Source organism: Magallana gigas, chromosome 6 (assembly GCF_963853765.1).
Source record: "Magallana gigas chromosome 6, xbMagGiga1.1, whole genome shotgun sequence".
Taxonomy (NCBI): domain Eukaryota; kingdom Metazoa; phylum Mollusca; class Bivalvia; order Ostreida; family Ostreidae; genus Magallana; species Magallana gigas.
This window is the reverse complement of record NC_088858.1, coordinates 19,591,695-19,616,578: the sequence shown is the minus strand read 5'-3', so window position 1 is coordinate 19,616,578 and position 24,884 is coordinate 19,591,695. Positions and strand designations below refer to the sequence as shown.

General features: G+C 32.1%; 4 protein-coding genes across 4 annotated transcripts in view; all 4 read left to right on the top strand.

Moving 5' to 3' along the window:
• Positions 1-24,884, top strand: part of LOC105329191 (microfibril-associated glycoprotein 4) — a 54,091-nt gene that overhangs the window by 17,167 nt on the left and 12,040 nt on the right. The window lies entirely within an intron of this gene.
• LOC117689011 (ficolin-2-like) lies at positions 828-7,825 on the top strand. The gene is made up of 8 exons (XM_066086973.1): positions 828-997; positions 1,083-1,225; positions 1,971-2,067; positions 2,177-2,347; positions 2,502-2,745; positions 7,129-7,160; positions 7,428-7,559; positions 7,671-7,825. The coding sequence occupies exons 1-8, from the start codon at positions 871-873 to the stop codon at positions 7,823-7,825; spliced, it is 1,101 nt and encodes a 366-aa protein (XP_065943045.1). The 5' UTR covers positions 828-870.
• LOC136276631 (ryncolin-1-like) lies at positions 14,435-16,137 on the top strand. Its single transcript, XM_066089152.1, has 5 exons — positions 14,435-14,564; positions 14,651-14,793; positions 15,100-15,196; positions 15,285-15,455; positions 15,764-16,137. Exons 1-5 carry the CDS (start codon positions 14,438-14,440, stop codon positions 16,009-16,011), a joined length of 786 nt encoding a protein of 261 aa, XP_065945224.1. The 5' UTR covers positions 14,435-14,437; the 3' UTR covers positions 16,012-16,137.
• Positions 22,204-24,715, top strand: LOC136276081 (ryncolin-1-like). The gene is made up of 6 exons (XM_066086967.1): positions 22,204-22,364; positions 22,450-22,592; positions 23,352-23,448; positions 23,558-23,728; positions 23,883-24,020; positions 24,489-24,715. The coding sequence occupies exons 1-6, from the start codon at positions 22,238-22,240 to the stop codon at positions 24,713-24,715; spliced, it is 903 nt and encodes a 300-aa protein (XP_065943039.1). The 5' UTR covers positions 22,204-22,237.

Genomic DNA, 24,884 nt, shown 5'->3' with positions numbered 1-24,884 from the left:
TTCATTATAATTACATACTTCAAGAAAATATCAATACACAGCAGTATATAAAGCAGGCCGTTGACTGTTTTTGGTTGACAACAATTCACAATGTGGACACTGGTTGTTATCACGATGGTCATGTTGGGTGCTGATGCCAAGGGAATCAAACTTCACCTGTCAGGTAGATTTAAGTAAAGATTATCTTAAGTTGAAAAGTTCCCTATGTTTTTTTTCAAAATGGATGCTATATATTGACTTTGTCAGGATTGAGTGCACAAATTTACATGGCATGGTCACGATATTGATCAAAATTATTTTTCCGTTTGGAATGATTAAAATGCTTCAGCAAGATGTTTCTAATAGTTAATTTTGTCATTTGTCGCGTTATAGGCGAGATACAAAGCTCAAAATTTTATGGTAAGTAAACAAAGCGCAGATTATGTCGTTTTTGTTGAAATTCCGAATGTTGAAAAAAAACTAAATGTATGTGGTAAACACAAGGAACTGTTCAAAACGAATTAGCAGAGAGAAAAATATGCTGGAAAAAACTTTTACCAGCATATTAATCCAATGGAAACAAAAACATGACATTAGTCTTGTTTACATGACAAATTGTGAGCTCTGTATCTTGCCTCTAACTCGACGACAAACACTCAAATTTTGGCTGATCATTTAAAATGCATTACTAAAGCATTGTAAACAATAAAAAAAAGAATAAAATTTGACCAAAATCGCGACATAACCCTTTAAAATCTACAACTGCATTCTTTTATAGAATAAATCATACGCATTTTGCTTCGATCTTTAGTAACGCTCAACAAGATCGAGCGACACATTTACCTTTTTTCAACATAAATTTGGATCCATGTTGCTAAATTTTCAGATGAGATGAAGTCCATGTTAGATAGATCTGACTGGGACCACAAGGAGACAGCTCTGTCCATTCACGGTCCAATGACTCTAGATATCCAATCCAGCTTTAAACTGAAGGAGGGACAAGTCTTCCTAAAATCACGTATGAACAATTCAAAACTATATTTATTTAAAACGGCAGGTCTCTACTTTTTATTTTGAATTTCAATATTGTTGAATTGTTTTAGGGATTCATAGCAGACACAAGGACTGTGCAAATATAAAGAAACACAGGCCGTTGAGTAGAGATGGAGTGTACACAATTTACCCAACCCCGGAGACAAACAAGACAGTGTTCTGTGACATGACCACTGATGGAGGGGGGTGGACGGTGAGTAGTCAGTAAATAAATGACTCAGACCCAATTAGTCTGGTATAAAGACTCATTTACTTACTTCTTCTTTAGAAAATTCTTTACTGTTACTAAAATTTCTACCTGATAAAAATAAGAATTTGGCAGAATTTAACTGTAAAATAGATATAACATGTTACTTTTGTAAATGTCGTTTGAATCACTAATTTCCCTTTATGCCCATCCATCATCTTAACGATTACCGATATAGATTATTCAATTAATAATCTCAAATCTTTGTTTCGGCTACGAAATGCAGTTTGTTAATTTTTCACCTTAAGAAACAACTAAGTAGTCATTGACGAAATAATGTCATTTATCAATGACGAATCAAAAACTTACACAAATTAACTACATCAGAAACCAAACAGAGAGATCCCCCGACAAAGTCAATACTCCAACTTATTAAAATGTTTCATTGAACAGCTACTGTGGAATGTCCCTTATAAGTAAAAAAAAAATGAGCAAAGGTAAAATATATACAAAAAATAGTAAACAACAATAGCAGGGTGATTTCCCTTAATATAGACATGCAAAAAATTAAAATGACATATACAAAGTTCTGCCGTAAATCCAACGCCTGTTAGATTCCCGCCACCCAATGCAGAAATCTAGAAATCGTTTAAAAAAGTTTTAATTATTATGATAAAATAGTTATAAAAAAAAACACAACAAAAATAATTCCACCACGTACATATTGATGTTAATATTTTTGAACTGATAGGTAATTCAAAGGAGAACAGACGGAGAAACAAATTTCTACAGAAACTGGAAAGATTACAAAAAAGGATTTGGTCACGCTGAACATGAATACTGGTTGGGTAGGTACAATTAACTTGATGTACCGTTCTCATATACATGTAGTATGCGCGATAGAAGAATTAATAAGAGTTATACGGGTTAAAAATTCTGAAAGTTTTGCATTTCCAGGGAATGACGCCATTCATGAATTAACAAAAGATAAGAAACAGATTCTTAGAATTGACTTGATGAAATTTTCGAGAAAGAAAGGTCATGCGACATATTCGTCATTTTTTGTTGATAACGAGGCTAACAAGTACAGACTGACGCTCGGAAGTTTTAACGGAACCAAAGGTGTAGGTGTGTTGACTGTTTGTCCCTTATATAAAACCATAAAAATGAAATAAGACGACTTGCTGTTGCACATTATGGCGAATTGACAAATAAAATGCAACGTGCTGATATAATTTGTAAACAACTAAATGTTCAGCATAATATTTTCTTTCAAATCAAGGCGATAGTTTGAGCGGGCAAAGCAACAACATGTACTTCAGTACTATGAATAGTGATAATGACAACCGCAAAGGAAACTGTGCAGAGATCTACAAAACTGCAGGATGGTTCAATAACTGTTTCAGTACCAATCTGAATGGTGAGTACCTAAAAGACTCACGTGCCGATGCAAAGAAATTAAGCTGGTACTATTGGGGAAACACTTGGAGGTCGCTGAAGTCGGCAAAAATGATGATACGCCCAATGTATACAATTGAAAAATAAAAACAAAATGAATCTAAATTCTGTTTTGTTTGTCATGTATCAATTCTATCAGTAAATAACTTTAAATAAATAGTAGATTATTTCCGAGAAAAAATGCGAGGGCTATTTGAAACAGTTACACTACATGTACTCCGTTCTGATTTTACGCCTGATTAAACTAACCATTTGTCAAAATGTTAATGTCATCCAGACGATTGAATTGATATGAAATAACAACATTTGAACATACATGTAGCGATATATAAAGAAACCACCTTTTTGGACCCATCTTAAGGAACTGAGAATATAAAGAAAGTCCCGAAATGAAATTTCAAACATCGGGACCTATACTAAATATCATTAGCTAATGACAATTACTGGGGGACAAAAACTGGAAAACTCATCTTCCCAAATCAAGAGTTTCTGATCCGCTTCACTTTACATACACATTTAAACCCTAGACTTGGGAAGATGGGAAAGCTTAGATCACTTATAAGTGAGAAATCAATCGCAGCAGTGAAATTCATCATTGACAGATGGAATAGTAACGGTAAACCAGATAGCAAAAATAGTATTCATTCCACCGGGTAGCGTTTTAAAGATTTTAAAAGAATATTAAGCGGACAGGAAGGTTTCTTTCCCCCCACATTTCGAATGATGAACAAAATCCAAAGCGATTGCAAATTTGTAAATAAAAACTACTGAATGTTTATGAAAAGTGTGACAGAAGACATCTACATAAAATTATTACAGGGGATCTTGGTTCCATTTTTATAAACCTGAAAAAAAACCTGGAAAATAAAATATGCCTCACTAAACAAAGCAACCTACAATTGAAAAACGGGGGAAAGCAACATTAAAGGTTCTTCGCATAATTGCCTTTAATTGTGATGGTTGAGTTGCTCAGATCTCCAAAAAAGGCCGAATGTGTTACAGAAGTTATATTCATGAAATATTATAGGATGTAAAAAATATTACAAGATCAGAAGACCGAAGTCAGAAACGATAGGGATCTACCTTTTACAGGTAAGCTAGCGCTGTAACCATCATAAAACACAGAAGCAGATTTCTAAAACATTGGTTTATATTTCTGAATCGATTAATTAAATAGGAAGGCACACTGGTGTACTGGAATTGTGCTGGAGTGGGGTCTTAATTTAGAACTGTGAATCTAGAGGCATGGTATAGCTCAATGACTGTGCCTGAACTACTGTAATTTCAATTTTGAGGTGAGAATTTTCAAGAAACATTGGTACTGTTTTGTAGCAATCGTATCTTTTCGGGCCTTTCTGACAAGTTCGGAAAACATATCCGAAGCTGTTTTCCGAGTTTGAAGAAATTTAAGATAAAGCTAGCTTTTTATCATTATATTGAAAATAACTTTGCGTTATAAGACCTACTGTTACTTTTTGACATTTCATTTCAAAACTTCATGTGAAAATGATAAAACAAAATTCAAGTGGTACAGTTTATCTGCAGTAGTACTGTATTCCCAGAATCCCATACTATGGAGTCGAGCATGCGTATTCCAGTAAAAAAGACTAATGTAGTTGCTAGCGCTCGAGAGCGCTAGCAATAATTAGTGCTCCTGCACACACTGCAAAGTACACACATGACTATTTGCTTGAAAAAGAAATGCAATAAGGTAAAGATAAATTACCATGTGACTTTTTTCTATAACCGAAATAAAAAATATTCGGAAGCTTTTTTCACTTCAGTTCCAGACTACATTTGGCGGTTTTTTAATGTCAGGGCAGGACAGGGGCTCATTCCAAAGCATGATAAAAAAAAACAACTTAATAAGTGGGTCAAAGTTAAGGGTGATATTATGTTAAAAGAATATTTATAAAATAAGAGTGGATTGTACATATTTTACCAACTAAAGGAAAGGTCTTACTATTTAAGAAGGCTCGAAAGTCGTGCCACTTTTAGATTTAATCTCCTTCAAAAGAAGAGCTCTACATTAAGGTATAAGACTATAATCAAATTTCAAAGCTGAAATATTTGGACTTTTTCTTTATCAAATGTTCGTTTATGGCCAAAAAAATCATATCCATTGTCAAAATTTAGAACATTTCTGATGGTTAGTTTATTGACTACCAACCCTCCTTAATCGATAGCCCTCGTATCTATTATCAACCATGATTCTCGAATGTAATGAACTGTAAGGAATATGCACAGATATAAATATTTTTCTTGTGTGGGCATGGTCACGATTTGGTCAAAAATTATTTTTCCGATTTTAATACTTACAATGCCCCAGAAAGGCATTTTTAATAGTCAACCGAAATTTGAGTGTTATTTTTTGAGTTATAAGCGAGTTACAGAGCTTGAAATTCTTCGCTATGTAAACAAGGTGTTTGTTTACATTTTGAACGTGGAAGAAAAAAATTCAGTTTTAAACCTAAAACGAATCTGTTAAACGTTAAAAACTGTTTATCTATGCTTAAAATAAGTAAAAAGATAGAGAACAAAGCTGGAAACAGAATTTTTACTGGTAAATTGAACCTTTGTAAACAAAAACAGGGCACGAGCATTGTTTACATGACAAAGAATTGTGAGCTCTGAATCTTGCTTATAATTCTACGAAAGAGTCTTAAAGTTTATTTGATCATTAGAAATGCATTTCTAAAGCATTGAAAATGATAAAAACATCAAAATAGAATTTGACCAAAATCGTGACCATGCCCCTTTAAATTGGAGGTATGCTTTAAAATACTTAATTAAATTCTTAGCATCTCAAAAAATAACACTTTTGAAAGCGGAACGTTTTCTATAGAAAGTCGAGTGTTACTAAAACGCTGATTGGAACGGAAACGGAAATTTATCAAGATAAATTTTCGAATAGAGTATTTCCTAGACAGAAACAATGTTCGTTGTACAAGTTGTTCATATTTGACGAAATTTTATGAATAGTTGGTTGTTTTGTTTGTAATATATTCTTTTGAATTTCTTTAAATATTATAACAATGCATTTAGCTTTGTGATGCACGGAACGGAAATATAAATAAACATACTACATGCATTATATTGTGATCATTATGTAGTCTGTTTGACTTGAAATAAACTATTTAAACAAGTGATAAAGATTTGCCACTCATTTATCGCGAGCAAATTGTATATGCATATTTATGTTAAAGATATGGGAATAAATAAAAACAAGATGCCCTTTGGCCTCATTGCTCACCTGAATGATAGCCATGATAAAGCAGCTTAATGCAGTCAAAATACAAAATACCTGGACAATGTAGTATAATACAAGTAGATACTGTATAAATTAAAAACCATTTCCCCCCTAGATATTTTTATGTTTATTACATGTATCACTAGACCCTTTTCTAATCGGATGATTTTTATAGACATAGCACATGTTAAGCATTGCAGTTCTCAAAAAGGTCATAAACCATTGTTTATATATGGGATATAAACCTTCATCAAACTCTGAACGTTACATAAAGATCTTTAAAAAATGTCCCTAAATATTCCGATATACATTTTTGCCCCCCCCCTCCACGATGTGACCCCATCCTACCCCCGTACACTTCTTTGGTTCTTAATTACTTGGATAGGTTAGTAGAATATTGAGAGCCCTTGGTTGAGCGGTTGTCAAGTTTTTGAAACTTTACGTCCATTATAAACAAAGTAATGTTATTGTCACATATAACGTAAATAAAAAAGAATATATTAAAAAGATAATTTAAAAATACCCAATAACTCACGTGTGTTTGAATTAAACTTCTCGATATATTATTTATTAAAATAGTTCATAAAACTTCTGGTTTTTCATATTTTCATGCGACTATTATAGTAACATGCAATTGCTATACATACATACATCATAAACTTGAGATAATCATCAAAAGGATCAATTTTTGTACAAACAGTTAATCCAATAATTATAATAAATTGATATTTAGCACATATATCTAAATGCATGTTTTGTTCAAAACTGTGAAATAAAAAGAGGCCTGAGATGCTAGAAAAATAAATTATCAGAGGCAAGGCAAAATACGTACTGTACACGAATTATTGCTAAAATGGAGCGATTTTTAAATTGTAGTCCATCAAAAAAGAGTATTTTTACCAAATAGGGTTAACGTTGTACTTAACGTCATGTGTAACTACGAACAGATTAACAAGGGTTGTTGTCAAAGACTTGGTTGGCTCCAAAAAATAAGCGGTCTTTGCATCTTTTTACGTGTGTGTGTTGAAGAAAAATTACCTCGTGAAAAAATATTCTTCACTGTTTTGTGTTTATGACGTAACAGTATGATAACGAGTCCAATAGTTCCTTTCATACCTTTTGTGGAAGGGACAAATGACAGATATTCACAAAATATATTACAGGATGTTTTTAAACCATTTTAACTTACTTACATTGGCAGCACGAATGCACCTGTTGTTCAGCCGTTCGTTTGTAAGCTTTTTTACGCTGAAAACATAAAGCTAACATGATTATTTTGATATTACTATTCATCTATACCTTCTATTATTTCCTCTACTTTTCAATATTAGTGACCTTTACAGCATTATAAAATTAGTCCGTAATAATCATGCCACATATATAATGATAATGGAGATAACTAATATTACATAGGCGATTTGCCTGTTGTTCAATCCATATTCACTTATATACTTAATTATATGTATATTTTTGGATAAAATAACCATGCTACATTTGAAGATGAGATGAAGTCCATGTTGGAGAAATCTGACTGGGACCACAAGGACACAGCTCTGTCCATTCACGGTCCAATGACTCTAGATATCCTATCCAGCTTCAAACTGAAGAAGGGAGAAGTCTTCTTAAAATCACGTACAAACATTTTCAAAAAAAAAAGGAAAGAAATTAAGTGAGAATTAGATTATCATAACAATTTTATTCTCCAGTTTTCTTTTAAATTTTCATCTTTTTTAAACGTTTAAGGGGTAAGCAGGCCCAAGGACTGTGCTCAGATTAAGAAACACAGGCCGTTAAGTAGAGATGGAGTGTACACAATTTACCCAACCCCGGGAACAAACAAGACAGTGTTCTGTGACATGACAACTGAGGGAGGGGGAAGGACCGTGAGTATTCAGTAAAACTTGGGACAAAATTAGATGAATCAAAGCCAATAATTTTGGACTCGTTTATTCTTAAATGATACTTTTTCTACTGTAAAATTTATGTTTTGTTTCTGCATGGTAATTTTGCAGGAACAAACTATAAAAAAACCTGACACGGTATTTTTGTGAAATATTGTTTAAATAACTAATCTAGAAATCTTAAAAAAAATTGCAAAAGTAACGATTTTTAAATTTAAAAAACCCCACCAATACACAAATAATTCCAACACATATCGATGTTGACTGTATTTCATTAAAATCGTTGTACTGGTAGGTTATACAAAGGGTTTGGTAACGCTGAACACGAGTACTGGTTGGGTAGGTTCAACTAGATGTACTGTCCTCATATACATGTCTTATATAAGGAATAAGGAATCATTCTTTGAGTATTATGAGGTGATAATTTCGGTCGGGGCGTGATCAAATCCAATAAAGCTCTTTGGGCTTTATAATAAATTTGATCACGCCCCGACCGAAATTATCACCTCATAATATTCAAAGGATGATTCTTTATTACTTATATTTATATAATATTAAGCCATCGTACGATTAAATAATTAAATATAAATAAGCAACCCCGCTTACACCTCAATTTAGTGTCATTTGTATTATGGGTTATATAGTACAAAATCGATACGTAGTGTTATCACAGACAAAGACACTGGAAAATGTAAATATAAATGAATAGTACGGTGTAATGATTATGAATGTTTTGTTGTTACAGGAAATGACGCCATTCATGAATTAACAAAAGATAAGAAACAAATTCTAAGAATTGATTTGGTGAAATTTTCAAAAGAAAAAGCCCACGCAATATATTTGTCTTTTTTCGTTGGTAACGAGGCTAGCAAGTACAGACTGACGCTTGGAAGTTTCAACGGAACCAAAGGTTTAGGTATGTTGAATGTAAATGCTTGCTATTTATAAACTATAAAAATGAAATCATACGACTTGCCGTTGCACATTATCGCTAGTTAACGAATAAAACTGAATGTGCTGATACATGTATTAATTTTAAACAACTTAACGCAACACATTTTCTTTTAAATTTAGGCGATAGTTTGAGAAGGTCTAGCAACAACATGTACTTCAGTACTACAGATAATGATAATGACAATTACAAAAGCAACTGTGCAGAGGTCTACAAAACTGCAGGATGGTTTAACGATTGTTTTCATGCCAATCTGAATGGACCGATTCGAAAAGACTCGCGCAATGATACAAAGGAATTATGTTGGTACGACTGGGGATCCACGTGGAGCTCACTGAAGTCTGCTAAAATGATGATACGACCATTGCAATGTGAACAATTGAAAAACATTGTATTAAAACGAACAAATCTTTTCAGTGTTTGTCTTATGTTGATTCTTAATGATACACAATTTATGAGAAAAAGAAGTGCAATTTTATTAACATTTTGTATTAATATGGGTCATTGGCCACGAATTTAGGTATCCCTGAAACTGTGAAACTTCATCCGCGAAAATTGATGCCATTGAATATTAATGAAACCACAGTGTTCTATAGAAAATAGGGCGATTACCAAACCTGTTGCGACAAAGTTGGATCATTTTTATAGTTTTTTACGAGATTACATCCTTAATTACTCGTAAGAAAAAGATTAAAATTTTAAATGATTAAAAATAATTAAAAAATACCCTTCACTTGTGTTACTAATCTAATGATGAAGACGTAGCAGGTAAACTTTATTTTGTGTTTTCCTCCTCACAAGTTTTAAGTACTTGTACACGTATTATTTTCAGGACAATCACTAAACAATTAATTAATTTTTATAAAGAATTGAAATTAAGATTAATCATTTAGGACAAGGCCCATAAAAGTTGCAGAAATGATAATCATTGCAAATTCATACAAGAAGGTTAGTTAGTAAGTGTTAAGCACATGCTATATGTATGTATTACTACGCGGCGCAGCCAATACCGTTTTTCGGTTATGCTATAAGACACGCCCATTTTGTGACTCTCGGCATTTATGAAATTATTCAAGAAAATTGGAACCATTCTTTACGTATTATGAGGGGATAATTTCGGTCGGGGCGTGGTCAAATCCAAATAAGCTCTTCGGGCTTTATGATAGATTTGGCCACGCCCCAACCGGAATTATCACATCATAATATTCAAAGAATGAAATCTTATTACTTATATTTATATTATTTTCAATTTGAACACTTTAAAACATTATTTTAAAACCACTATTTTCTTATGTAGCACATGCAATGTATAACTACGCGGCGAAGCCAATACCGTTTCTCGGTTATGCTATAAGACAGGCCCATTTTGTGTCACTCATGTTTTATGAAGTTATTTGGCTTTAATGTTTAAAATTGATTCGTAATGTTATCACAGACAAAGCCAGTTGAAAATATAAATATATGGCTATAGGGTTCAAAATTGATTCGTATTATAATCACGGACAAAGACATTTAAAAACGTAAATATATCATTTTATATTGAAATGTCCCTTTTATTGTTATTTAAGAGAAAAATGCCTTCAGAAGTTTTACTGTATTAAACCCTCTGTCTTCAAAATAATTCAACTATTGTCAACACAAAATGTAAAAAAAAATGTGCAATTTAGGTAAATATATTTGGAATGTAAAGGTTATTTCATGTGAAGATGGTACTTTTTTATGTAAAGGTGCTTTTTTATGTGAAGATAGTGCTTTATTTATGAGGATGGTGGTTTTTCATGTGAAGATGGTGCTTTATTATAAGTAGATAGTGCTTTTTTATATGAAGATGGTGCTTTTTTTTAATATGAAGATTGTTCATATGAAAAAGTTCCATCACATAAAAAAGCACCATCTACATATAATAAAGCACCATCTTCACATGAAATATCCACATAAGGCAGCGTTCCACAGTAATCTGTAAATAAAGAATAAATACTGGTTTTGCTGAGTTTAGTGCATAAAATAGAGAAACGCCTGTAATAGTCAATGTTTAAAATTTGTCTAAATAATCTTTATTCGGACTATGTGTTCGTTGTTAAAAAAAACATTTTATATTAAGGCAAATACCAAAAACTATCTAAATTCTTTTTTCTTTTTTACTTCAACCTAATACATTTAATCCATGTATTTTTCCTTTCAAATTCAGGCGATAGTCTAAGACATTCTAACAACGCGTACTTTAATACTAAGGATAAAGATAATGACAGCGACAAAAGAAACTGTGCATAAATCAACAAAACAGCAGGTTGGTTTAACGCTGGGTGTTTCAATACCAATTTGAATGGGGAGTACCGAAAAGACTCCCAGAATAATAGCAGAGAATTAACTTGGTTCCATTGGGGAAACATGTGGAGGTCGCTGAAGTCTGCTAAAATGATGATACGGCCAATGTTAACAGACTCGTCGAGTAAAATTGATAAAGAATAAAACCAAGCAATGATATAATAGCTGGTGTTTTATTGTTTGTCTTGTTTCGATAGGAATCAGAAGGAAATGTATTTCATTTAATGACAATACAATCAACTCTTTTTTAATTGATACAAAAATATGTCATGTTAAAATCGAAATAATATAATTTACTTTCTACAACAAAGGATTGATTTTTTAATTTACTCACTACTATTTGTTTGATTTTAGATTGTAGTATTTGGATATATTTGCGACAGGAAAAATAGAAAAAAAATGGGTGGTCGGGGTAAAAAAAAATGTCCCTCCCAACCTCCCCACACATTTAATTCTGGAACAGCCCTGAATGTTTGAAAATATTGCAATTTCATATACTAGTATATATAGAAATGTATTAATCTCGTATTAAATTTTTTAAAATATTGATCACATTCAAGAAAAAATGAGTTTTCGTAAATATTGAAATCTCCTAGTGGAATATTCGGAGCCTTTGGATGAGCGTTTGTCAAGTATTTGAAACTTTATGTCTTTTTCAAACAAAATAATGTTATTGTCACATACAACGTAAATGAAAATGAATATATAAAAAGATAATTTTAAAAATACTCAAAAACTCATACATGTATGTGACTGTTTGAATTAAACTTCTCTATAAAATGTTTTATTAAAATCAGTTTACAACACTCTGGTTTTTCCTATTTTTATGTGACTATCATAGTAACATGTAATTTTGTATAAACAGCTAATCCAATAATTATAATGAATTTGTATTAAACACACATATCTGAGTGCAAGTTTTGTTCAAAATTGTGATTTACTCAATAAAAAAAGAGGACTGAGACGCGTTTAAAAATATATTCTTAGAGGCAAAGTTGCTAAGTAGAATATAAAGAATACGTAAAATACGTTCTGTATAAGAAATATTGCTAAATTGGGGCGATTTTTAAATTGTAGACCATCAAAAAGATTATTTTTTACAAAAATTGGGTTAGCGTTTTACTTCACGTCCTGTGTAACTATGAAAAGATTAACTGTTGGTTGTTGTAGAAGACTTGGTTGTCACTAAAGAATGGATCTTTTTACGGGTGTTAAAAAATTATTTTTTACTGTTTCGTGATTTATGACGTAACTGCATGATAAAGAGTCCAATATGTCCCTTCCCTTTTCTGGAGGAGACAAATGACAGATTTTTATTATTAGTCCCCTATCGGTGTCACCGGAAGGGACTATAGCTTTCCTCTGCGTCCATCAGTCCGTCTGTCCGTCCGTCCGTCCGTCCGTCTGTCTGTCCCACTTCAGTTTTCCACACTTTTTTTTCTTTATGCATTTGAGTAATAATATGAAACTTACTGAACAGCTTCAAAATGTCAAACTACAGATCAAGTTTACACTTTTATAGCGTTTGGGTGACATATTTTCGAGAAAATTAATTTTTTATATTCCAATTTTTTAATGTTCGGGTTCATTATCGGGTTCGGTGTGTATTGAATAAACGAGGCCAGTGTTGTTAGAAATAATATCGTGCGTTACTTGTACCATTCCTTTTATAATTTCTAACAAACAAATAAATTCTGTAAAATAGTGTCAAACATTGTGTTGTAAATTTAATCGGCAGGTTTTTTTTTTGTATTATCACAATCGGGTTCGTTGTCGGGTTCGGCTGTTTAACTGTTTGGTTTGATTCGGGGTACAGAAGACGATAAGAAATTATATTGTGCATAACAGTACATCGTTTTCACAAATCTTTACCGGCGATTACTTAATGGACTTGGCGAAATTACATGAGATAAAATAAGGAGTATTATTTTACCGACTTTGTATTTAACTTCTATATCAACTATAACGTTATAGTTTTAATTTCCTCAGAGTTTGTTCTTTTATCTCTGATTAAAGCATGACATCTCGTTTACAATAGTTCTGAAATAGTTGTGTGCTTGGAAGCTTTCGTAGAATAATACAAACCGGTAGGGGACGTGTATTGCCTTTGCAATACTCTCAGAATGCTTGTTATAATAAAGATTACATTGTGTATTTCTTACCATTTAATTGACGTACGTTGGCAGCACGAAGGCGTTTGTTGTCCAGTCGTTCGATTGAAAACTTTTTACGTAGAAAACATAAAGTCAATAGATCTAGTTTGTGTGAGTTAATTTCAATTAAAATTACAAGAAAGTTTCCTACCCTCCATACATGATTGAAGATTTCTTATTGAACAATGCAATTATTCGACAAACCTTAGCTTACCATATTATATATTATCTTTAACGATGATAGATTCTTAAACGATTCAAATGTACGGAACCCCGTTGGTGATAAATGCTTTATTTGAAGGACACCAATTAAAGTAATTATCTGTCGATCGCAAATAATTATTTAGAAGCCAAAACATATTTTAAATAGCTTTACTCTCTCCACCTTTAAATAAAGAAAAAACATGCAAAAAATAAAAAAAAATCCAATAATTAAGCGGACATTTATTGTTCATGTTTTATTTAATTTATATCATGTAAATGAGAATAAGGATATTACTTTTTAAAAATCGGTCAATAATTTGATATCATTTTCAAATGAACTAGTGTTCCATTTCATTATAATTACATACTTCAAGAAAACATCAATACACAACAGTATATAAAGCAGACTGTTGACTGTTGTTGGTCGACAACTATTCACAATGTGGACACTGGTTGTTATCACGATGCTCATGTTGGGTGTTGATGCCAAGGGAATCAAACTTCACCTCTCAGGTAATTCAACATGTAGAAAGTCTTCAGTTGACAATTCCTATTTACTTAAAACTGATTTTAAATTTGCAAAAGTGTCTAAATAATTAAAGTTTACCCCTAGCTTACTGAAGGTTGATATTTTAAGTAATGATTATCAACTCTGTGACTACAATATCATAAAAAAATGATTTTGCTATTCAGTTAATTTAAAAAAACGGACAGATTAATAGCCAACCATAAAACTGAATATATCATTTTGATATTATTTTTCTTCTATTCATTCTATTATTTTCTCTACTATTCAATATGAATGACCTTTGCGACATTAAGTTAGTCCCTAATAATTATGTTATGATGATAATGGTGAGAACTAATATAGACTATGTATGCCTGTTGTTCAATCCATATTCACCTACGTACTTATTTGTATATTTTTTAATAAAATACTTTTTAAAATATAACCATGCTACATTTTCAGATGAGATGAAGTCCATGTTGGAGAAATCCGACTGGGACCACAAGGACACAGCACTGTCCATTCACGGTCCAATGACTCTAGATATCCAATCCAGCTTTAAACTAAAGGAGGGACAAGTCTTCCTTAAATCACGTACATACATTTTCAAAAAAAAGGGGGGGATTTGATAACAATTCAACAGTTTTCTTTTTAATTTTCATCTCATTGAAACGTTTAAGGGGTCCATAGCAGACACAAGGACTGTGCTGACATAAAGAAACACAGACCGATGAGTAGAGATGGAGTGTACACAATTTACCCAGCCCCGGGGACAAACAAGACAGTGTTCTGTGACATGACCACTGATGGAGGGGGGTGGACGGTGAGTAGTCAGTAAAACTTGGGACAAGATTAGATGAATCAGAGCCAATTATTTTGGACTCGTTTATTCTTAAATGATACTTTTTCTACTGTAAAATTAATGTTTTGTTTCTGCACGATAAAATAAAACCGATTTAAAATAAAATAAAACGGTATTTTTGTGAAATATTGTTTAAATAACTAATCTAGAATTCGTAAAAAATTGCAAAAGTAACGATTTTTGAATTTAAAAAAAATCACCAATACACAAATAATTACAACACAACTCGATGTTGACTGTATTTCATTAAAATCGTTGTACTGATAGGTTATACAAAAGAGAATTGATGGGGAAACAAACTTCTTCAGAAAGTGGAAAGATTACAAAAAAGGGTTTGGTCACGCTGAAAACGAGTACTGGTTGGGTAGGTTCAACTAGATGCACTGTCCTCATATACATGTCTTATAAATGAATAGTACTGTGTAATGATTATGAATGTTTTGTTGTTTCAGGAAATGACGCCATTCATGAATTGACAAAAGATAAGAAACAAATTCTTAGAATTGATTTGATGAAATTTTCTGGAGAGAGGGCCCATGCAGTTTATTCGCAATTTTTTGTGGATAACGAGGCTAACAAGTATAAAATGACGCTTGGGAGTTTCAATGGAACAAAAGGTTTAGGTATGTTTAAAAAGAATTAGTTATTACAACATGTACGGCGCATACTTAATCCATGATAATGAAATAAGACCTATCATGCTAATTATCGTAATCTGTAAAAAAAAGAATAAATACTGGTATTGTTGAGTTTAGTACATGAAATAGAGAAACGTCAGTGTTTAAAATTTGTCTAAATAATCTTTATTCGGTCTATGTGTTCATTGTTAAGAAGACATTTTATATTTAGGCATACCTAAAACTTTCTAAATTCCTTATTTTTTACTCCAACCTGATGCATATAATACATGTATTTTTTCTTTCAAATTCAGGCGATAGTCTAAGACATTCTAACAACGCGTACTTTAATACTAAGGATAAAGATAATGACAGCGACAAAAGAAACTGTGCAGAAATCTTCAAAACAGCAGGGTGGTTCAATGCTGGGTGTTTCAATACCAATTTGAATGGGGAGTACCGAAAAGACTCCCAGAACAATGGCAGAGAATTAAATTGGTACCATTGGGGAAGCACGTGGAGGTCGCTGAAGTCTGCGAAAATGATGATACGGCCAATGTAATCAGACTCGTCGAGCAAAATTGATAAAGAATAAAACTAAGCAATGATATAGTAATATGTTATTGTTTGTCTGGTTTCGATTGGAATCAGTATGAAATGTATTTCATTTAATGACAATACATGTACAACCAACTCTTTTTTAATTGATAAAAAAATATGTCATAATAAAATCGAAATAAAATAATTAACTTTATACAACAAAGAATTGATTTTTTAATTTTCTCACTATACATAGAAATGTACGGAAGCTTATTGAGGCCAGCTTAGCAGAAACAATAATTTCTTTTGCGTTTAAACGCAATAACTATTGCGTTTAATCACAATCTTTGGCGTTATATCGCAATAAGTTTTGCGTTTAAACGCAAAAGATTGCGATTAAACGCAATAGCTATTGCGTTTAAACGCAAAGAACATTGCGTTTTAACGAAAAGGTTTGCGTTTAAACGCAAAGTGTTGCGTTTAAACGCAAAAGTATTGCGTTTAAACGCAAAAGTATTGCGTTTAAACGCAAAAGTATTGCGTTTAATCGCAAAAAATTATTGCGTTTAAACGCAAAAGTAATGTTGCATTTAAACGCAATAATGTTTGCGAATAAACGCAAACGTTTTTGCGATTAAACGCAACAATTTTGCGGTAAAACGCAATAATCGTTGCGTTTAATCGCAAAAGGTATTGTGTTTTATAGCAAAACTGTTTTTTTTTATTTGAACATGACTTGTTCAAGAAGAGTTTTATGACATACTTATGTTATGTAAAAGTAGGACATACTAATGTTATTCCACAATCATCCGTCAATCTGTTCATTAAACGTAATGGTAGACATTTCTCGATTTTTTCGTCGTGCTCTCTCATCTATTTCTAATTGTTTTTCATATTGTTTCTCATAAATCGAATCTTAATTATTCAATAAAATCAAATAGTCCGCACATACACTGTATAACTGCCATCCATAATGCTTTATTATATCATTGTCAAATGAAAGTGATACTGTTTATTCAATATGACGAACTGATTTGGCATTTATTGTAATTGTTATATCACTGATTTGAATAAGTGATATTACCTATTGAAAAAGTGATAACATTTATTAGAACTGGTATTATTACCTATCAATCACTTATTTATCTTGTGATGTGAACAAGGGATATTACATATTTGAAAAAAATGATACGTGTATCACTCTTTGAGTGTGAATAGATGGAATCACCTATTCAAATAGATGGTTTTACTCTTTGAAAAGGTTATATAACCTATTCAATTTGGTTATATCTTGGATATGCTCTTTGCGATGAAGTCTTTTCTGGGTTTTTTCAATCCAACTGTTTCTCACAGTCTAGATACAAAGTATCCGGCGAGCAAACATCACTTGTGCATCTATCAGTAGCCATTTTGCATGTCATCTCTAAGGAAGAATTTGGAAACAAATATAAGCAAAGACTTATTCTCTCTCTTGTATTTATTTATAGCGCGATCCTTCTTTTCAGGATACAATTGCTTAGAAGTACCTGATGCTTTCAAGTTATGACAACTTACTATTTCATTATAAGTTATTCCAAGTGAAAACCAGAAATTGAGTCTTTGTGATGTGTCAAGTGGTGTCATCAAATAACGGACTTGGTACATATACTAAGTGTATATACAAGCAAATGAATTAATTGCGATTTAATGCAAAAATCATTGCGTTTAATCGCAAAAGCATTGCATTTAATCGCAAAATTATTGCGTTTAATCGCAAAAATTATCGCGTTTAATCGCAAAAACGTTTGCGTTTATTCGCAAAATATATTGTATTTAAACGCAATAATAGCTTTGCGTTTAAACGCAATATTTGTTTTGCGTTTAAACGCAATAATTTTGCAATTAAACGCAATACGTTGCGTTTAAACGCAAAACTTTGCGTTTTAACGCAATCAACTTTGCGTTTAATCGCATAACTTTTTGCGTTTTATCGCAATCTTTTGCATTTAAACGCAAAATACATTGCGAATAAACGCAAAAGATTGCATTAAAACGCAATAACAATTGCGATTTAACGCAAAAAAAATTAATTTATTCACTGATCTGGCCTTAATAAGCTTCCGTAGAAAGGTATTAAATCTAGTATTAAATTTTTTAATATTGATCACATTCATGAGAAAATGAGTTTTCGTAAAAATTGAAATCTCCTAGTGGAATATTCGGATCCTTTCGTTGAGCGATTGTCACGTATTTGAAACTTTACGTTTATTTTAAACAAAATAATGTTATTGTCAGATAGAACGTAAATGTACGGAAGCTTATTGAGGCCAGTTCAGTGAATAAATTAATTTATTTTGCGTTAAATCGCAATAGTTATTGCGTTTTAATGCAATCTTTTGCGTTTATTCGCAATGTATTTTGCGTTTAAATGCAAAAGATTGCGATAAAACGCAAAAAGTTATGCGATTAAACGCAAAGTGGATTGCGTTAAAACGCAAAATTATTGCGTTTAAACGCAAAACAAATATTGCGTTTAAACGCAAAGCAATTATTGCGTTTAAACGCAATTTATTTTGCGAATAAACGCAAACGTTTTTGCGATTAAACGCAATAATTTTTGCGATTAAACGCAATAATTTTGCGATTAAATGCAATGATTTGGCGATTAAACGCAATAATTTTTGCGTTAAATCGCAATTAATTCATTTGCTTATATATACACTTAGTATATGTACAAGTCCGTGATTTGATGACACCACTTGACACATCACAAAGACTCAATTTCTGGTTTTCACTTGGAATAACTTATAATGAAATAGTAAGTTGTCATAACTTGAAAGCATCAGGCACTTCTAAGCAAACGTATCCTGAAAGAATAAATAAATACAAGAGAGAGAATAAGTCTTTGCTTATATTTGTTTCCAAATTCTTCCTTAGAGATGACATGCAAAATGGCTATTGATGGATGCACCTGTGATGTTTGCTTGCCGGATACTTTGTATCTAGACTGTGAGAAACAGTTGGATTGAAAAAACGGAGAAGACTTCATCGCAAAGAGCATTATGCCAAGGGGCCTTATAAATAGAGGCATTTCGATTCGTGTGACAAATTAAAACAAATGGAACTTGCACAAACAGTTGCATTGATGACTATACTATGAAAAATTATTGTCTCCAAGTATAACCAAATTGAATAGCTTATATAACCTTTTCAAAAAGTAAAACCATCTATTTGAATAGGTGATTCCATCTATTCACACTCAAAGAATGATACACGTATCCGTTTTTTCAAATATGTAATATCCCTTGTTCACATCATAAGATAAATAATTGATTGATAGGTAATAATACCAATTCTGATAATGCTATCACTTTTTCAATAGGTGATATCACTTATTCAAATCAGTGATATAACAATTACAATAAATGCCAAATCAGTTCGTCACATTGAATAAACAGTATCACTTTCATTTGACAATGATATAATAAAGCATCATGGATGGCAGTTATACAGTGTATGTGCGGACTTTTTGATTTTATTGAATAATTAAGATTCGATTTATGAGAAACAAAATGAAAAACAATTAGAAATAGATGAGAGAGCACGACGGAAAAAGCGAGAAATGTCTAACATAACGTTTAATGAATAGATTGACGGATGATTGTGGCATACTATTAGTATGTCCTACTTATACATAACATAAATATGTCATAAACCTCTTCTTGAAAATGTCATGTTCAAATTTAAAAAAAAACAGTTTTGCAATAAAACGCAATAACTATTGCGTTTAAACCCAATACCTTTTGTGATTAAACGCAACGATTATTGCGTTTAATCGCAAAAACGTTTGCATTTATTCGCAAAAATTATTGCGTTTAAACGCAATATTACCTTTGCGTTTAAACGCAATAATTTTTTGCGTTTAAACGCAAACCTTTGCGTTTAAACGCAAAACTTTGCGTTAAAACGCAATGTTCTTTGCGTTTAAACGCAATAGCTATTGCGTTTAATCGCAATCTTTTGCGTTTAAACGCAAAACTTATTGCGATTTAACGCAAAAGATTGCAATTAAACGCAATAGTCATTGCGTTTAAACGCAAAAGAAATTATTGTTTCTGCTAAGCTGGCCTCAATAAGCTTCCGTATAAATGAAAATGAATATATACAATAAAAATAATTTTAAAATACTCAAAAACTCATACATATATGTGTTTGAATTAAACTTCTGTATAAAATGTTTTTTATTAAAATCAGTTTACAACACTCTGGTTTTTCCCATTTTTATGTGACTATCATAGTAACATGTAATGTTGTACAAACAGCTAATCCAATAATTATAATGAATTGGTATTAAACACAAATATCTGAGGGCAAGTTTTGTTCAAAATTGTGATTTACTCAATAAAAAAAGAGGACTGAGACGCGTTTAAAAATAATTTCTCAGAAGCAAAGTTGCTTAGTAGAATATAAAGAATACGTAAAATACGTTCTGTATAAGGAATATTGCTAAAACGGGGCGATTTTTAAATTGTAGTCCATCGAAATGGGTATTTTTACCAAAATAGGGTTAGCGTTTTACTTCACGTCCTGTGTTATTATGAAAATATTAACCCCGGGTTGTTGTAAAAGACTTGGTTATCACTATAAAAGAATGGATCTTTCTACGTGTGTGTTGTAGTAGAATTACCTCTTTAAAAATTATTTTTTACTGGTTCGGGATTTATGACGTAACTGCATGATACTAGTAATGAGTCAAATATTTCCCTTTCCCTTTTCTGGAGGAGACAAATGACAGATTTTCATTATCATTATCATTAATTGAGCTACTTTGACAGCACGAATGCGTTGGTTGTTCAGTCATTCGTTTGAAAACTTTTGCGTTGAAAACATAAAGCTAATAGATCTAGTTTGTTCGAGTTAATTTTAATTAAATAAATTAAGTTTCCTACCCTGCATATACGATTGAAGATTTCTTACTGAACAATACAATAATTTGACAAACCTTAGCTTACGATATGATAGATTATCTTTAACAATGATATATTATTAAACGATTCAATTGCACGGAGCCACGTTGGTGACATATGTTTAATTTGATGGACACCAATTAAAGTAAGTAAATGTATCTGGCGGCAGCCAAATAATCATTTAGAGGCCACCTCATATTTTAAATAGCTTGACCCTCTCCGCCTTTAAATAAAGGAAAAAAACCACGCAAAAAATTAACAAAAAATCCAATAATTAAGTGGACAGTTATGTATAATGTTTTATTTAATGTATAACATGTTGACGGTTTGTTATAGTCATTTTTTTCATGTAAAAAAGAATAATCAGGATATTACTTTTTAAAAACCAGTCAATAATTTGATATCATTTTCAAATGTACAAGATATTCCATTTCATTATAATTACATACTTCAAGAAAATATCAATACACAGCAGTATATAAAGCAGGCCGTTGACTGTTTTTGGTTGACAACAATTCACAATGTGGACACTGGTTGTTATCACGATGGTCATGTTGGTTGCTGATGCCAAGGGAATCAAACTTCACCTGTCAGGTAGATTTAAGTAAAGATTATCTTAAGTTGAAAAGTTCCCTATGTTTTTTTTCAAAATGGATGCTATATATTGACTTTGTCAGGATTGAGTGCACAAATTTACATGGCATGGTCACGATATTGATCAAAATTATTTTTCCGTTTGGAATGATTAAAATGCTTCAGCAAGGTGTTTCTAATAGTTAATTTTGTCAGTTGTCGCGTTATAGGCGAGATACAAAGCTCAAAATTTTATGGTAAGTAAACAAAGCGCAGGTTATGTCGTTTTTGTTGAAATTCCGAATGTTGAAAAAAAACTAAATGTATGTGGTAAACACAAGGAACTGTTCAAAACGAATTAGCAGAGAGAAAAATATGCTGGAAAAAACTTTTACCAGCATATTAATCCAATGGAAACAAAAACATGACATTAGTCTTGTTTACATAACAAATTGTGAGCTCTGTATCTTGCCTCTAACTCGACGACAAACACTCAAATTTTGGCTGATCATTTAAAATGCATTACTAAAGCATTGTAAACAATAAAAAAAAAGAATAAAATTTGACCAAAATCGCGACATAACCCTTTAAAATCTACAACTGCATTCTTTTATAGAATAAATCATACGCATTTTGCTTCGATCTTTAGTAACGCTCAACAAGATCGAGCGACACATTTACCTTTTTTCAACATAAATTTGGATCCATGTTGCTAAATTTTCAGATGAGATGAAGTCCATGTTAGATAGATCTGACTGGGACCACAAGGAGACAGCTCTGTCCATTCACGGTCCAATGACTCTAGATATCCAATCCAGCTTTAAACTGAAGGAGGGACAAGTCTTCCTAAAATCACGTATGAACAATTCAAAACTATATTTATTTAAAACGGCAGGTCTCTACTTTTTATTTTGAATTTCAATATTGTTGAATTGTTTTAGGGATTCATAGCAGACACAAGGACTGTGCAAATATAAAGAAACACAGGCCGTTGAGTAGAGATGGAGTGTACACAATTTACCCAACCCCGGAGACAAACAAGACAGTGTTCTGTGACATGACCACTGATGGAGGGGGGTGGACGGTGAGTAGTCAGTAAATAAATGACTCAGACCCAATTATTCTGGTATAAAGACTCATTTACTTACTTCTTCTTTAGAAAATTCTTTACTGTTACTAAAATTTCTACCTGATAAAAATAAGTGTTAAGTGCAGGAGAATTTGGCAGAATTTAACTGTAAAATAAATATAACATGTTACTTTTGTAAATGTCGTTTGAATCACTAATTTCCCTTTATGCCCATCCATCATCTTAACGATTACCGATATAGATTATTCAATTAATAATCTCAAATCTTTGTTTCGGCTACGAAATGCAGTTTGTTAATTTTCACCTTAAGAAACAACTAAGTAGTCATTGACGAAATAATGTCATTTATCAATGACGAATCAAAAACTTACACAAATTAACTACATCAGAAACCAAACAGAGAGATCCCCCGACAAAGTCAAAACTCCAACTTATTAAAATGTTTCATTGAACAGCTACTGTGGAATGTCCCTTATAAGTAAAAAAAAAATGAGCAAAGGTAAAATATATACAAAAAATACTAAACAACAATAGCAGGGTGATTTCCCTTAATATAGACATGCAAAAAATTAAAATGACATATACAAAGTTCTGCCGTAAATCCAACGCCTGTTAGATTCCCGCCACCCAATGCAGAAATCTAGAAATCGTTTAAAAAAGTTTTAATTATTATGATAAAATAGTTATAAAAAAAAACACAACAAAAATAATTCCACCACGTACATATTGATGTTAATATTTTTGAACTGATAGGTAATTCAAAGGAGAACAGACGGAGAAACAAATTTCTACAGAAACTGGAAAGATTACAAAAAAGGATTTGGTCACGCTGAACATGAATACTGGTTGGGTAGGTACAATTAACTTGATGTACCGTTCTCATATACATGTAGTATGCGCGATAGAAGAATTAATAAGAGTTATACGGGTTAAAAATTCTGAAAGTTTTGCATTTCCAGGGAATGACGCCATTCATGAATTAACAAAAGATAAGAAACAGATTCTTAGAATTGACTTGATGAAATTTTCGAGAAAGAAAGGTCATGCGACATATTCGTCATTTTTTGTTGATAACGAGGCTAACAAGTACAGACTGACGCTCGGAAGTTTTAACGGAACCAAAGGTGTTGGTGTGTTGACTGTTTGTCCCTTATATAAAACCATAAAAATGAAATAAGACGACTTGCTGTTGCACATTATGGCGAATTGACAAATAAAATGCAACGTGCTGATATAATTTGTAAACAACTAAATGTTCAGCATAATATTTTCTTTCAAATCAAGGCGATAGTTTGAGCGGGCAAAGCAACAACATGTACTTCAGTACTATGAATAGTGATAATGACAACCGCAAAGGAAACTGTGCAGAGATCTACAAAACTGCAGGATGGTTCAATAACTGTTTCAGTACCAATCTGAATGGTGAGTACCTAAAAGACTCACGTGCCGATGCAAAGAAATTAAGCTGGTACTATTGGGGAAACACTTGGAGGTCGCTGAAGTCGGCAAAAATGATGATACGGCCAATGTAAACAATTGAAAAATAAAAACAAAATGAATCTAAATTCTGTTTTGTTTGTCATGTATCAATTCTATCAGTAAATAACTTTAAATAAATAGTAGATTATTTCCGAGAAAAAATGCGAGGGCTATTTGAAACAGTTACACTACATGTACTCCGTTCTGATTTTACGCCTGATTAAACTAACCATTTGTCAAAATGTTAATGTCATCCAGACGATTGAATTGATATGAAATAACAACATTTGAACATACATGTAGCGATATATAAAGAAACCACCTTTTTGGACCCATCTTAAGGAACTGAGAATATAAAGAAAGTCCCGAAATGAAATTTCAAACATCGGGACCTATACTAAATATCATTAGCTAATGACAATTACTGGGGGACAAAAACTGGAAAACTCATCTTCCCAAATCAAGAGTTTCTGATCCGCTTCACTTTACATACACATTTAAACCCTAAACTTGGGAAGATGGGAAAGCTTAGATCACTTATAAGTGAGAAATCAATCGCAGCAGTGAAATTCATCATTGACAGATGGAATAGTAACGGTAAACCAGATAGCAAAAATAGTATTCATTCCACCGGGTAGCGTTTTAAAGATTTTAAAAGAATATTAAGCGGACAGGAAGGTTTCTTTCCCCCCACATTTCGAATGATGAACAAAATCCAAAGCGATTGCAAATTTGTAAATAAAAACTACTGAATGTTTATGAAAAGTGTGACAGAAGACATCTACATAAGATTATTACAGGGGATCT